The 16,262-nt window shown below is 42.9% G+C and overlaps 1 protein-coding gene across 3 annotated transcripts in view; it reads left to right on the top strand.

The window, feature by feature from the left end:
• The window catches only part of LOC143760030 (transducin-like enhancer protein 4), a 174,821-nt gene that overhangs the window by 111,825 nt on the left and 46,734 nt on the right, over positions 1 to 16,262 (top strand). For all 3 annotated transcript variants that reach the window (XM_077248999.1, XM_077249001.1, XM_077249000.1), the window contains 3 exons: positions 7,882 to 8,001; positions 14,656 to 14,709; positions 14,834 to 14,986. In XM_077248999.1, coding sequence (XP_077105114.1) covers positions 7,882 to 8,001; positions 14,656 to 14,709; positions 14,834 to 14,986 — 327 coding nt within the window. The remainder of the gene's footprint in view (positions 1 to 7,881; positions 8,002 to 14,655; positions 14,710 to 14,833; positions 14,987 to 16,262) is intronic.

Genomic DNA, 16,262 nt, shown 5'->3' with positions numbered 1-16,262 from the left:
GCATACCAATTAGCTCTGCACTATGATTATGTTGTCTGAATGGCACCATGCATCTTTTCCCTTTCCTGCGACCAGCACTATGCCATTTATTCAGAGATGGAGAACAGTGTTTCTCCCATGTAGCAGCTTACGGCTTTGCTTCCTATAGGTCCCCTGGCGCTCTACATATTTTGATCGTAACTGCTCGTATCTCTCTGCTGCTCATGATGAAGCTTTATCACTTTCCACCTCATTGAGTAGTGGGATTAAATATCTGTCCACGTTTTGCTAGCCACAGCAATGGCATTCACGTGAGAAATGGTATTACTATTGAGGAAACGCTCTGTGCGATTCTATGTCAGGACCACTCTAGACAAGCAGTATTAGAGATCAACGCCATCCTCCTGTCCGAAACATTTTATGGGGTCATGTAAGAATTGCTTCTAAGCAATAGTGATCCTCCTAGTAGGCAACAATTACTTCCCTAGAGGCTGCAAGAATCAGCTTGGAGGTGGCCACAATTATTAGACAGCTATTGGCTGAATGATCATTTGATCCCCATCTCCGAACTCCATACACGGCAACGTTCAGCTCAGCTAGGCGTTCCAATGTTCTCTGAGAACAGCCGACAGACTTCTCTCCAAGGAGAACAAAAGGATCAACCATGAAGTACAACAGCCTGGATCCTTCTCTACCCCAAACATCTGTCGGGAGAGTTGGACGTCTCCTATACACATTAGACGGTTGCCCCAAATTTGTAGGCTCAAGTGATGTTTCGCTAATATGAAATGTCCATCAAAGTCTCAGCCATCAGTTTTCAAGCCACCGGTCATTCATTGTTTTGTTTTTTTTAGACATCTTATAAGAAATGCATACATGGTTTGTGCCTATTTCTGTTAGGGTACCGTCACACATTGAAATTTCCATCGCTACGACGTTACGATTCGTGACGTTCTAGCGATATCGTTACGATATCGCAGTGTCTGACACGCAGCAGCGATCAGGGATCCTGCTGAGAATCGTACGTCGTAGCAGATCGTATGGAACTTTCTTTCGTCGCTTGATCACCCGCTGACATCGCTGGATCGTTGTGTGTGACAGCGATCCAGCGATGTGTTCGCTTGTAACCAGGGTAAACATCGGGTAACTAAGCGCAGGGCCGCGCTTAGTAACCCGATGTTTACCCTGGTTACAAGCGTAAACGTAAAAAAACAAACCGTACATACTCACCCGTCGGTGTCCTTCAGGTCCCTTGCCGTCTGCTTCCTGCTCTGAGTGCCGGCCGGAAAGTGAGAGCAGATCACAGCGGTGCTGCGATCTGCTCTCACTGTACGGCTGCACTCAGAGCAGGAAGCAGAGGGCAAGGGACCTGAAGGACACCGACGGGTGAGTATGTACTGTTTGTTTTTTTACGTTTACGCTGGTAACCAGGGTAAACATCGGGTTACTAAACGCGGCCCTGCGCTTAGTTACCCGATGTTTACCCTGGTTACCCGGGGACTTCGGCATCGCTCCAGCGCCGTGATTGCAACGTGTGACCGCAGTCTACGACGCTGGAGCGATATTCATACGATCGCTGCGACGTCACGGATCGTGCCGTCGCAGCGATGAAAATTTCAATGTGTGACGGTACCCTTAGGTTTCGCTCTATAGCCTTATTGGTTTGTGGCTACTGGCCATCTGTTGTAATCTTTTGGACCACCCAAGACCTGTTAAGTCCTCTCCAGTTGCCTTATCTATTTCGCTTCCTGTTGGTGATCCTCCTACATTCCTAAAGGGATAACCTAGGCCTACTTTTCCCATAGCAAGGAACCTATTGTTGAGTAGGCAGTGGGATTAGTTGTAGCATTATGGACCATTGACCTGTGCCGAGAGGCAGCAGAGCATAGTGTTTCCTATATCATATTGTATGCAGTGCACACTAGTAAGGCATTATGTGGCAGAACATATAACATTTGATGCATACAAAAATTGAAAGGAACGGATGGCACTCACCGGTTAAAAAACTTCTTTATTCCAATACTTTAAAACATCGGCGTCAACCAGTAGAAGCGCCACTGCAGCGCGAAACGGCTGTCGTCCATTCCACTCCTGCTCCCATCCTCCCGACGCCGATGTTTTAAAGTATTGGAATAAAGAAGTTTTTTAACCGGTGAGTGCCATCCGTTCCTTTAAATTTTTGTATCCATTGTGGCTATTTTCTTTGGAGTGGCACCCCGGCTCACGGAGCACTTACTGCTGTATACATGCTTGCAGCATCAGTTCATGCAATTACCTGTGCACTGAGTGGGCTTCCCCGTTGTGCCGATTAACACTTTGTTGATAACATTTGATGCATTTGACATGTGAACATAGCCTAAGGCTTTTTTTTTTTTTGCACTGTCCTGCTTGTAATATTAATCATGTCCTGGTAATGTTCAGCCATTACATTGTTTATTGCTACTGATGGTAACACATTTGTGCCAGTATTTGGAGAAGACTGATTCCCCAAAATTTACAAGTGGCAGAAGTTGACAATGTGGCTCTGGCGTGCTGGAAGGGTGTTTGGTCAATACCTTATAGATAGATAGATGTATTAACCTTCCACCCATTGAACATGAATGTGGCTATTTCCGTGGTGCCCTCTGCCAGGGGGTGCACCACAGAACAGAGAGAGGCATGGGTCACACTTTACACAGAGCTCGCAATGCTCCTGTGATGGTCGTTTTTGAGAAGTGGAGATTGGACCAGCAGCAGAAAGGATAGCAGCCCAGTATGGTGGTTATAAATGGGAAATGTATAGTCACACTTAATTCAAAGGTGGAGTGTTGCTTTTTCTTAGGCCAGTGGCACAAAGAAAGACGGCCAATGGGTAGTGTGGACACAATAAACGTACAAAGCTGCATGAACCACGGTGATAAAATGATCTAGTCTAAGTTTACATCTAACTGCACCATATGTAAAAATTCCTATTTGTATGGTTTTTCTCCATGTACCACCATTACTGGAAATGGTGTGCTAATTACAGTACATAGAAAAAACGTAAATTTGAATATCTATCATAAATATGATGTCACAATTTACCACTTTTTGACTTGAATAGTCCCAGTTTTTTGTGGCTCTAAGGCCTCATTCAGATGTCTATTTTCGCATACGAGTGCTATCCATGTTGTTCACATATATCACTCATACAATGATATTCTAGGAGGCCATTCACACGCCCGATTTTTATTTATTTTTTTTTCCCTTGGACTACTGGTCTGCAGAAAATATCGGAGACCTGTCCGATTTTGTTCTGAGGGTTGGTTCAAAATATGAAAAAAGTGGTTGACTTACGAGGTCTCTCCGATTTTCACAAACTGTCAGTATGAAAAAAGGTGGAGAATATTTTTCTGATCTGACTCTGACATGAATAATCAGTCAGATTTTGCTTTACATGAAAAATATGGACGTCTTACTGAGGCCTTACACTTTTTGTTGGCACTGTCTTCACAGGATGACTGTTTCTCCATGATGCGGCCAATCATTATACACCTACCCGCCTGCTTGTTTTCTGTCAAACTCCCACTCTCCTCTTCTTTGACAGCTCTGGCTTCATAGGGCCAGATAAGGGAGGAGATAGATGGGAAGCTTTATATAAATGATATGATCCCACCATGATGCACCGAGCGCCTTTACTTGCTTTGAACAGTCATTCTGTGTTGAAAGTCCCTTTTAAAGTGACCCCCAAGGAATTCTATTTATCTGGAGGTATAGTGGTACTCTACAAGCAAATGGCGTTTAAACCCTGTGTAGTAACTTCAGGGAGAAAATAAAGTGTTATTCTCTTTGCAGCTGCTCGTGTCCAGTTATTTGGTCAGTGGACTGTTGGCCACCACTCATTACACAGTGAGCACGCTGTAATCACTACCAGGCACTTTGATTGACAGCCTGCTCTAGAGCATTTGTGTGCAGGATGTCACAGAGCCGGGGAGTGATTAGACGTTTTCTTAGTATAATGATGATTGTAACGCAAGTAAGTGGCTTTAGCGAGAATAAAACTTTTTCCCTGTAACCACTGTACCAGTAAGTTGATTTTATAGGGTTTTAAGGGACTCTGTCAGCGCAGAATGACTGTTCAAACCAAGTACAGGCACTCGGTGCTTCATGCCTGGGCCAGTCCTCTATACACAGCTTCCCACCTGCTAGTGTTCCTTCTATCTCCTCCCTTCTATGGCTCTATGAAGCCAGAGCTGTCAATCAAAAATGGTGGGTGGAGATAGAAGGAAAACAAGCAGGTGGGAAGGTGTATATAAGTGATCGGCCCCACCATGAAGCACTGAGTGGCGAGACTCCGTTTGAACAGTCATTGTGTGCTGACAGTCCCTTTAACCACTTCACGCCGCAGCCCTCTTTCGTTTTTGCGTTTGTTGTTTGCTCTCCTTCTTCCCATAACTTTTTATTTTTACGTCAATATGGCCATGTGAGGGCTTGTTTTTTGCGGTTTTAACAAAAAAAGTGCAATTCCACAGCTGTTTTCTGGATTTGTTTTTTACCATGTTCAACAAATACTAAAACTGACCTGCCATTAGGATTCTCCAGGTCATTACGAGTTCGTAGATACCAAGCATGTGTAGATTGTATTTTTTTTTTCACCATGTAAATAAAAAATAAACAAGGTTTGTTAAAAAGAAAAAAAAAATTGCATAATTTTCCGAGACCTGTAGTCTTTTTTTTCGTGATCACTTTGGTGTGGATACGATCTTTTGATCACCTGTTACTACATTTTAATGCAATGTTGCGGAGACCGCTACGTCATCATCTCGCAAGACCGCAATGCACTCTTGGGACCGGAGGGTCGCGAGAAGCGGGAAAGGCGCTGTAAGGTGAGTATATAATGATTTTTTTTTATTATTATTTTTAACATTAGATCTTTTTACTATTGATGCTGCATAGGCAGCATCAATAGTAAAAAGTTGGTCACACAGGGTTAATAGCAGCGTTAACGGACTGCGTTACACCGCGGCATAACGCTGTGTAATGCAGCCATTAACCCCAGTGGCGTATCTGGGGGGGGCAGCCGGGGCTGGGAGCCGGTCTGGGAGTCAGCCGGCTCCCAATGTGTGAGAGGTGGAGGGGAGCCCCTGCAGAGTGGCTGCGGTGGGCAGGGAGAAATCCCTGCAGCTCCGCTGCCCAGCGATCTGTCTTCCTGCTTCCTCCCACACAGACGCGCTGCTGGATGATGTCATCGTTCAGCGGCCGGCTGTGTGAGAGGAAGGCGATGGAGCTGCTGCGGCAGAGCGCGAGGAGAGGTGAGAGGTGTGTGTATGAATGTGTGTGTGTATGTGAATGTGTGCGTGTATGTGAGTGTGTGTGTGTGTGTGTGTGTGTGTGTGTGTGTGTGTGTGTGTGTGTGTGGGGCTCAGTATTGGGTGTGTGTGTGTGTGTGTGTGTGTATCGCGCTGCAGGGGAATGTGCAGAGAAGTGAATGGTGTGTGTGTGTGGGGGGAGGGGAGGGCAATGATGGGGCTGACGGGGGGCATATGTCCTGGGGGGGGGGGCGCCAAAATGAATCCTTGCCCCGGGTGCCAGAAACGCTAGATACACCTCTGATTAACCCTGTGTGAGCGCTGACTGGAGGGGAGTATGGAGGGGGCACTGACAGAATAGGAAGGGGCGAATTCGCGGCTGGACTGTGCCCGTCGCTGATTGGTCGAGGCCGGCAGGCCGCGACCAATCAGCGACGCGGGATTTCCGTGACAGACAAACAGACGGAAGTGCCCCTTAGACGAATGAATGAATATAATGAATGAATACGACGACGAATGAATGAATATAACTTTTTTATTTTTTTTAATTTTTCACATGCTTCAATAGTCTCCATTGGAGGCTAGAAGCTGCGATAACCCAATCGCCTCTGCTACACACAGGCGATGATCAGATCGCCTGTATGTAGCAGAAATGCTCACTTGCGATGAGCGCTGTCCACCTGGCAGCGCTCATAGGAATCCGGCTATAACCGTAGAGGTTTGCTGAAACTTCTGGTTGTCATTCCAACCCATCGGTGACCCGCAGTCCTGTGACTGGGTCACCAATGGGATTAGTGACGTGCTTCCGGCACGCTCACCTTAAATGCTACGGTCAGCAATTGACAGCGGCATTTAATGGGTTAACAGGCACAGGTGGATCGCGATTCCACCCGCGGTTGTTAGGGGCACATGTCAGCTGTTCAAAACAGCTGACATGTGATGGGACATGACATGCGCAGTACATGTATGGCGCATGTCGTGAAGGGGTTAAACCCCAATTACCTGCAGATTATCACTTTATCTGCAGCACTTTTTTCTATAACGTGCCAGGAATTTTTTTTTTTCATTAAATCTCAACAAACTTCCTGCTATAGTAACATACTGCACATGTTCCACACAAAAAAAAGATGGACATTTTTCCCATATACCCGCCATGTGTGCACCCACCCATGTACTTCCATCCTATTAGTGGTTTTTCCCGTCATGTTCCTAATACTGTGTATGTCCATTGTCCTGGCACGTGGCTCTTTATTACAGGACGATAATTACCTTGGCTTTTCAGTGTCTTTGCCTACGTTTTATAGTCCCCATTTACAAGCCGCGCTCTGCTGTACCTAATGAAGTACGACATATATTGTTCAACAAATTGGAAGTGGTCATTTTACCGTGATATTTTATCATGTTAAATGGAGCAGAGAAACTTCTTTCCAACATGTCAACTTCACAATCTCTTAAGTGAAGCAATTTGACATCTTTCTTTTTTTTCTTCACTCCATTATGAATAATGTTCCCCTCTGAATTATGTCACCAGCACTGCACTTCATTAGACATCAAAATTCTTTTATCAGTTCCGCAACTTGTAGAGGAAAATGGCAGAACAAAACTGCTGAAGGAACGCAATGCGATAAAAAGTGAGCTGACATCCATTACACTAATGAAAAAGTTACATCCGAGCTGAGAAGGGACATGGGACAATTTCATGCTTCAGGATTACATATTGTAAAATCCTAGTAGTACACACGAGGCTACTTGGCAATCACCAGTAAAATCGTTATGACTCTCAGAATTAGAAAGTCCTTCTACCCAGCTAATTCTTCTAGTTTCCATTAGATCTATGACATCACATGATTAAACACTGACTAACTGACTTCTAAGCTCTATGTAGAAACAGGAGGTCAATTTTTCCTGTATGAGTCACGAGTCACTGCAAAAGTCCCTGGCAGGAGTAGGAGGGAACAGCTGGGTCAGGAGGTGAAGAGGCGAATGATGATTGGAGAGACAAGGGACTTCCTGTTTCTACATAGAGTAGAGAAAAGAGAAGAATTAGCTGGGTAGAAGGGCAAAATGAACAATTGTAAGTACACAGTGCCCTATAATATGAGTGCAATGTATTAAGCAGATACAAACTTTGATGAGAGAAGTGCTTCTTCAAGGATATTGTGAAGAGTCTTTGTAACACAGTTTAATTTTTATTTCATAAGTCAATACTCCATATAAAAGTAAATGTGTCACATAATGTTGGCACAACTCGAGCCTGTGCGACTTTGGACGTTCTGCCATTTTTGCCAAGCTCCAACAAAGTGGACTCAGCTGCATGGGGTGAGGGCGTGTTACTGGAGCAGGGTGAGTGGTAACGGGTACGCTCACCCGACACTCTAGATTCATGAAGAGGCGTACGCCTCGGGAGCGTCTGACTCCAGCACATCTCCTCCTCTTGTTCATGCCGGTCTTGAAGTATTGGGTCCTAGGTGTTTAGTTTAGGGGAATTTGGGAGTTGCCACAAATGACTCCATTTTTTATTTTTTTAATACTGGAATTCTTAATAAATGTGGTCTTCTAAAATCTTGTAAATATACAATTGTAAAAATACCTATGTCCTACACTTGACTAAGTGATGCCCGTTGTTTCCTTTCAGAGCTCATCTGTGTCTCCATCTGCGAGTTTCAGAGCAGCAGAAAAGCACAGAAATTCAGCCGACTATTCTTCAGAAAGTAAAAAACAAAAGACCGAAGAAAAAGATATAGCCGCCCGTTATGTAAGTAACCCTGGACCCTGATTGCTGAATGGCCAGCTTGTGTCTGTTACGCCTGCTCGGATATATTCCGTGTACCTAAGCTGAACGTGACTACAGGCCACACACTTTATCTTTGACAAGTAAATATGCTTAATGGTTCATAAAGGAGCTTAAATATTTCCAAAGGGTGTGTTTGGTTAGAGAGAACGTAGTGAAGAGTTTGTTTAGTGAGTACGTCCAGTTCATATGGTTTATCTGTTTACTTTGTCATCAGCCGAGAGCTGTGGAACATCAGTCACCTTAAAAATTCTTAGAAAATAGTGATCTGCCATTTATGGTTTCTAGAGCAAGTTTATATGAGCCATGCTGTTAAATTGTCCTAGTCTGCTGCTTACGTGGTGACAGGTCCTCTGTTTATTGTGCACACATTGAGCTGTCACCGTGTATCCATGGAATGGGCCAGTACGCACGGCTTTAGGCCGGTCTGAGGTAAATTTGGACGACCATATTGGTTCCATTATTGTGTCAAATGTTGTTCATTTGGCCTCCTATCTTGACGTATGGTCTCAAAATGGTCCCTTAGGGCTCCTGGGATCCTTGCTTAAGCATTTTCTTAATTTATTCTTGTAAAGGTAAGCTCAATGCACAGCTCAGATTGTTAGCTCAGCCTAAAGTAGTTCCTCCCATAAATCCCTGCTGCCATTCAGAGGTGGATTCACCCCTCTACCGATGTAATTGACATCCAGAGAAAGTGAGGGCGGCAGCAGCTAGCTTCCTCCAGATGTGATTTCTCCAAAGGAAGTGACTGTGAAACTAGCGCTGTTTAGCCCCATGAGAGCGCGTGCCGACAAGGCTGGAACGGCGTCGGCATCAGAAGTGACTAATGTTTACTGGGGGGAGACCGGCAGCATTTAGAAGGGGTTGTCCCAGTAGTGGGAAAACCTCCATTAAAGAGAATGCGTCACCAGAAAATGACCTATTGTTTAAATCAGGTTTTTATGTTGCATAATATTTTTTTTTCAATTTGTTTTTCCTATTATTTCATATCACATTAAAATAAAAAAATGCACATATATACATAGACTGCTCCATCAGAAATGTTGCAAGTTTCCAACTGGCCAGTAAGTCTGATGCTACACTGGCACTTCCTGTTCTTTGAAGAAGACTTTTCAGAAGTCACATTATCATAACAGACAGAATTACTATGATGGACAACCTCTCCATATGCTAATTTTATGGTAGCGCCATAATAATATATTCATCAGAATATATCACCTTCTGTTTAAAAAAGGTTTTATGTTAACTGCATTTTTTTTATTAGTCATCTCATTATCCATCCTGCGATGAGTGTTTGATGAGTGCGTATTTTCTCTATGCAAAAAAAAAAACGAAAAAAAGCAGCGACTTACAGTTCCACCAAAGGGGATGGCATTTACATTATGTTCCAAATTATTATGCAAGTGACGTTTTTCTTGGATTTTCCTAAATGGTTGGTGCAAATGACAGTCAGTCTAATAAAAGTCATCACTAGTGTTGAGCATTCCGATACCGCAAGTATCAGGTATCGGCCGATACTTGCGGGTATCGGAATTCTGATACCGAGATCCGATACTTTTGTGGTATCGGGTATCGGTATCGAAACAACATTAATGTGTAAAAGAAAGAATTAAAATAAAAAATATTGCTATACTCACCTCTCCGACGCAGCCTGGACCTCACCGAGGGAACCGGCAGCGTTCTTTTCTTAAAATGCGCGCTTTTCCTTCCTTCCGTGACGTCACGGCTTCTGATTGGTCGTGTGCCGCCCATGTGGCCGCGACGCGACCAATCACAGCAAGCCGTGACGTAATTTTCAGGTCCTTCTAGGCATTCAGTATTTTAAAATTACGTTCCGGCGTTGTGATTGTTCGCGTCGCGGTCACATGGGCGACGCGACCAATCACAAGCCGTGACGTCACGGGAGGCAGGAGACGCGCGCATTTTAAAATGCGCGCGTGTCCAGCCTCCCGTGACGTCACGGCTTGTGATTGGTCGCGTCGCCCATGTGACCGCGACGCGACCAATCACAACGCCGGAACGTAATTTTAAAATACTGAATGCCTAGAAGGACCTGAAAATTACGTCACGGCTTGCTGTGATTGGTCGCGTCGCGGCCACATGGGCGGCACGCGACCAATCAGAAGCCGTGACGTCACGGAAGGAAGGAAAAGCGCGCATTTTAAGCAAAGAAGGCTCCCGGTTCCCTCGGTGAGGTCCAGGCTGCGTCGGAGAGGTGAGTATAGCAATATTTTTTATTTTAATTCTTTATTTTACACATTAATATGGTTCCCAGGGCCTGAAGGAGAGTTTCCTCTCCTTCAGACCCTGGGAACCATCAGGAATACCGTCCGATACTTGAGTCCCATTGACTTGTATTGGTATCGGGTATCGGATTAGATCCGATACTTTGCCGGTATCGGCCGATACTTTCCGATACCAATATTTTCAAGTATCGGACGGTATCGCTCAACACTAGTCATCACCCTTTAGATAATACATCGAATTTAATTGAATAACCCTCCCAATGATAACAGTATAATCTCCAAAATGAATAAAAACTTAAAATGCACTGTTCCAAATTATTATGCACAGTAGAATTTCTAAACATTTGATTTGTTTTAAAGAACTGAAAATGCTCATTTGTGGAATTTGCAGCATTATGAGGTGATATTCACTGAGCAAAAAAGCTATTTAACCCCAAAACATCCTAACAGGCCAAGTTACATGTTAACATAGGAACCTTTCTTTGATGTAACCTTCACAATTCTTGCATCCATGGAACTTGTAAGTTTTTGGAGAGATCCTGCTTGTATTTCTTTGCATGAAGTCAGAATAGCCTCCCAGAGCTGCTGTTTTGATGTGAACTGCCTCCCACCCTCATAGATCTTTTGCTTGATGATACTCCAAAGGTTCTCTATAGGGTTGAGATCAGGGGAAGATGGTGGCCACACCATGAGTTTATCTGCCCATATCAGCCAATGACTCAGAGGTTTTCTTTGCAGCATGAGATGGTGCATTGTCAGCATGAAGATGATTTTGCTCCTGAAGGCACGTTTCTGCTTTTTATACCATGGAGGAAAGTTGTCAGTCAGAAACTCTATATACTTTGCAGAGGTAATTTTCACAGCTTCAGGAACCTTAAAGGGCCCTACCAGCTGTTTCCCCATGATTCCAGCCCAAATCATGACTCCTCCACCTCCTTGCTGACGTTGCAGCCTTGTTGGGACATGGTGGCCATCCACCAACCATCCACTACTCCATCCATTTGGACCATCCAGGGTTGCTCAACACTTATCATTAAACAAGACTGTTTGGAAATTAGTCTTCATGTATGTGTGGGCCCAATGCAACCATTTCTGCTTGTGAACACTGTTTAAGGGTGGCCATATAGTAGGTTTATGCACCCCAGCAAGCCTTTGAAGGATCCTACACCTTGAGGTTCGAGGGACTCCAGAGGCACCAGCAGCTTCAAATATCTGTTTGCTGCTTTGTAATGGCTTTTTAGCAGCTTCTCTCTTAATCCGATGAACTTGCCTGGCAGAAATCTTCCTCATTATGCCTTTATCAGCACAAACACATCTGTGCTCAGATACAGCCACAAGTCTGTTAACAGTACGATGATCACGCTTACGTTTCGGGAAATATCTAATGTTTTCATCCCTTCACCAAGGCATTGCACTATTTGATGCTTTTCAGCAGCAGAGAGATCCTTTTTCTTTTCCATGTTACTTGAAAACTGTGACCTGCTTAATAATGTGGAACATCATTTTTAAGTAGTTTTCCTTTAATTTGAATCACCTGGAAAACCAATTATCACATGTGTTTAAGATTGATTTCAGTGATCCATTGAGCCCTGAGACACAACACCATCCATGAGTTTATTTGAAAAAAAAAAAAAAAAAACATAAAATCTTTATGACACTTAAATCCAATTTGCATAATAATTTGGAACACAGTGTATAGAGATCTGTTGTTTTTTTTTGGTTTTGTTTTTTTTTTTTTCACACAGAATAAACTGAGCTGCCATGCGTGTTTGAAATCCACCACATGTCAATTTCTCTTGCAGATATGCTGAGTTTTATGTATAGATTTTCCCTATAATATTGCATTCAATGCAGAAAATCTGCAGATAAAAAATGCATGTTTTTAGTGTATTTCCGCTGTGGAGAGCACTAAAAAATGCATGTATTCAGGCATGACTGTATCAAGTCTTTTTTTTTTTCTTGTACTGTGAGGAACTAAAAACAGCAGAACACAAATGTATTAGTTTTTTTTTACAGTCCTATTGCAAAAATGCTTTAGAAAAAAAATGGTTTAAAAAAAAAAAGAAGTAAATATCCTCCCTTGGGTGTCATTATCTTTTAATTAGGTGCTATGACAAAGAAATGTTTGAGTTCAGCCTGGTGTGTGTGTGTGTGTGTGTGTGTGTGTGTGTGTGTGTGTGTGTGTGTGTTAAAGAAACAAATCCTCTCATCAAAGCTTTTACCCTATTAATATATTGAAGTCATCATATTCTATAGCACTGTGTACTTACAATTGCTCATTTTGCCCTTCTACCCAGCTAATTGTTCTCTTTTTCAATAGGTCTATGATATCATGTGAAAAAAAAATTGACTAGCTAAATCCTGCTAAGCTCTATGTAGAAACAGGAAGTCTCTCTTTTTCCTGCATGAGCCACTGCCAAAGTACCAGGCAGGGGGTAGGAGGGAACAGCTGGGTCAGTTGAAAGGGAATCATTTCTGGAGGGAACAGCTTGGTCAGTTAAAAGGGAATCATTTCTGCAGGAAAAAGAGACTTCCTGTTTCTACATAGAGGCAGAGGTAGCTGGGTAGAAAGGCAAACTGGGCAATTGTAAGTACACAGTGCTATATACAGTAGGGAAAAAAGTATTTAGTCAGCCACCAATTGTGCAAGTTCTCCCACTTAAAAAGATGAGAGCCCTGTAATTGACATCATGAGTAGACCACAACTATGAGAGTCAAAATGAGAAAACAAATCCAGAAAATCACCTTGTCTGAAGATTTATTTTGCAAATTATGGTGGAAAATAAAATATTGAGATGAACTTTTGTTAATGGCCAAATACTTGTTGTATATCCTTTGTTGGCAATGACAGAGTTCAAACTTTTTCTGTAAGTCTTCACAAGGTTGGCACACATTGTTGGTGGTTTGTTCGCCCATTCCTCCACGCAGATCTCCTCTAGAGCAGTGATGTTTTGGGCCTGTCGCTGGGCAACATGGACCTTCAACTCCCTCCAAAGGTTTTCTATGGGGTTGAGATCTGGAGACTGGCTAGGCCACCCCAGGACCTTCATATGCTCTTTACAAAGCCACTCCTTCTTTGCCCTGGCTGTGCTTGGGATCATAATCATGCTGAAAGATCCATCCATGTTTCATCTTCAATGCCCTTGCTGATGGAAGGAGGCTTGCACTCAAAATCTCCCGATACATGGTCCCATTCATTCTTTCATGTACCTGGATCAGTCATCTTGGTCCCTTTGCAGAGAAACAGCCCCAAAGCATGATGTTTCCACCACCATGCTTCACAGTAGGTATGGTGGTCTTTGGATGCAACTCGGCATTCTGTCTCCTCCAAATACGACGACTTTTGTTTCTACCAAACAGTTCTACTTTGGTTTCATCAGACCATATGACATTCTCCCAGTACTCTTCTGGATAGTCCAAAATCTCTCTAGCAAACTTCAGACGGGCCCGGACATGTACTGGCTTAAGCCGGGGGGCACATCTGGCACTGCGGGATCTCAGTCCCTGGCGGCGTAGTGTTACTGATGGTAGCGTTAGTTTCGGTGATCCCAGCTCTATGCAGGCCATTCACTAGGTCCCCCTATATGGTTCTGGGATTTTTCTCACTGTTCTTGTGATCATTTTGACCCCACAGGGTGAGCTCTTGCGTGAAGCCCCAGATCGAGGGAGTAATTATCAGTGGTCTTGTATGTCTTCTATTTTCTTATTATTGCTCCCACAGTTGATTTCATCACACCAAGCTGCTTGCCTATTGCAGACTCAGTCTTCTCAGCCTGGTGCAGGGCTACAATTTTGTTTCTGGTGTCCTTCGACAGCTCTTTGGTCTTCACCATAGTGGAGTTTGGACTGTGATTGTTTGAGGTTGTGGACAGGTGTCTTTTATACTGATAACAAGTTCAAACAGGTGCCATTACTACAGGTAATGAGTGGAGGACAGAGGAGCCTCTTAAAGAAGAAGTTACAGGTCTGTGAGAGCCAGAAATCTTGCATGTTTTTGAGTGACTAAATGCTTATTTTCCACCATAATTTGCTAAATAAATCTTGCCAAATTAGACAAGGTGATTTTCTGGATTTGTTTTCTCATTTTGACTCTCATAGTTGTGGTCTACCTATGATGTCAATTACAGGCCTCTCTCATCTTCTTAAGTGGGAGAACTTGCACAATTGGTGACTAAATACTTTTTTCCCACTGTAATATGTTGATAAACTTTGATGAAAGTGCTTCTTTAATGTTTTATGTAGAATCATAAGTCGTTATAACAATGTCTAAAAGTAGCATACAGAGAAGGTCACACAAAATGTTCCCAGCCACCATTTGTACATTGGTAACTTTTATTATTGTATGATACAATGTATTTTCTTCCCCATGCAGGACAGTGATGGTGAAAAAAGCGATGATAACCTTGTGGTGGATGTTTCCAATGAGGTCTGTGTTCTGCTTGTTTTACATTGTTTGCATTGTCACAGTTCTGCCTCATGTCCTATCAATGAGTGTTACTTACATTTAACACGTTATGAAATAGTAACCATTTTTATTTTTCCTCTCGCAGGACCCTTCTTCACCAAGAGGAAGTCCAGCACATTCTCCAAGGGAGAACGGCTTAGATAAAGCCCGACTTCTAAAGAAAGATCCTCCAATCAGCCCTGCCTCCATTGCATCATCAAGCAGCACACCATCTTCAAAGTCCAAAGAACTCAGCCTTGTAAGTCAGACTTGGAGTCAGGGTGGATAAAAATCAATGTTTTTTTAAAAAAATCAAAAAAATCGGATTTTTTTGATTTAAATCGGATTTTTTTGATTTAAATCGGATTTTTTTCAATAAACTGCTTTTTGAGGAAAATATTTTACCATCCAAAGGTTCTTCCATCATGAGATAAAGCTGAGTTGTTTAACTCAGTAGAATAAAGGCTGTATATGTGTAACATTCACAATGCCATGCTCTTCCAGAGGTTTCTGTAGGATGCTGACTATCCAACAAGTTTGGGCATGTCAACTGAATGGAAAAAGAAACTAAACCAAAAGTGAAACCAAGCTAGAAGTGTGGAATTAAAGGGGCAGTATGAACAAAATGTGGAGGCTATTAATAGTTTATACAATTAAGACATGCTGCTTTTAAACACCTACCTATTGCCATATAGTAAAACAAAAAAGATTTTTACTTACTTTGGGGTCCCCCCCTCACCCTGGCGTTAGATCGTTGCCCCTAGTTTCGTCCGTGTAACTATGGGCGCACATGCGCACTGCTCTCACTTCTCATTTTAATCGTGATTTATATTAAAAAAAACCTTTTGATATAAATCAGTGATTTAAATCATGATTAAAATCATGATTTAAATCGATCCGATTTAAATAGAAAAAAATCTTTTGATTTAAATCGTGATTTAAATCATGATTTAAATCGGCGTGATTTAAATCAATCCACCCTGCTTGGAGTACAATTCTATCTATTCGACTAACTGGTTAGGCTTCATATCATCAGATGTTAAAGATTTATTAGCACTTTTATAGCCAGTGTCGGACTGGGGTGCCAAGGGCCCACCAGTAGCCAACTCCAGGGCCCCACTTTTCGGCTACATGCCAATGTGCCATTCTCCTCGATCATAGAATTATATAACAATGAACTGCGTAGATTGATAAATAAGATGCTGCTTGTGTCTGAACATAGTGATTCAAGTATATTGTGCCTTGTACTGCTCATATAAGAGGGTGGTGGCACAGGGAGCCACCAGAGGATTCTCATTTTCTTCCGTGGGCTAGTCCAAGCCTGCTTATAATCTGAATTCTACAGGGATGACTTTCCAATGTTTAACTCCAGCCATTTACTGTTACGTCTTGGCTCACCTATTGTATTGTGACCGTTCCTTTTAGCTTCAATTCACTTTCCATTCAAACTCCTTAAATGGGATTTCCACCTTTTTAAAGGGGTTGTACCAAGCCAAACGAGCATGTTTGATGCTGCGTATAAAGCCCACAATGGA

Source organism: Ranitomeya variabilis, chromosome 1 (assembly GCF_051348905.1).
Source record: "Ranitomeya variabilis isolate aRanVar5 chromosome 1, aRanVar5.hap1, whole genome shotgun sequence".
NCBI lineage: Eukaryota > Metazoa > Chordata > Amphibia > Anura > Dendrobatidae > Ranitomeya > Ranitomeya variabilis.
The sequence above is the reverse complement of the archived record's forward strand: the minus strand, read 5'-3'. Positions and strand labels throughout refer to the sequence as shown.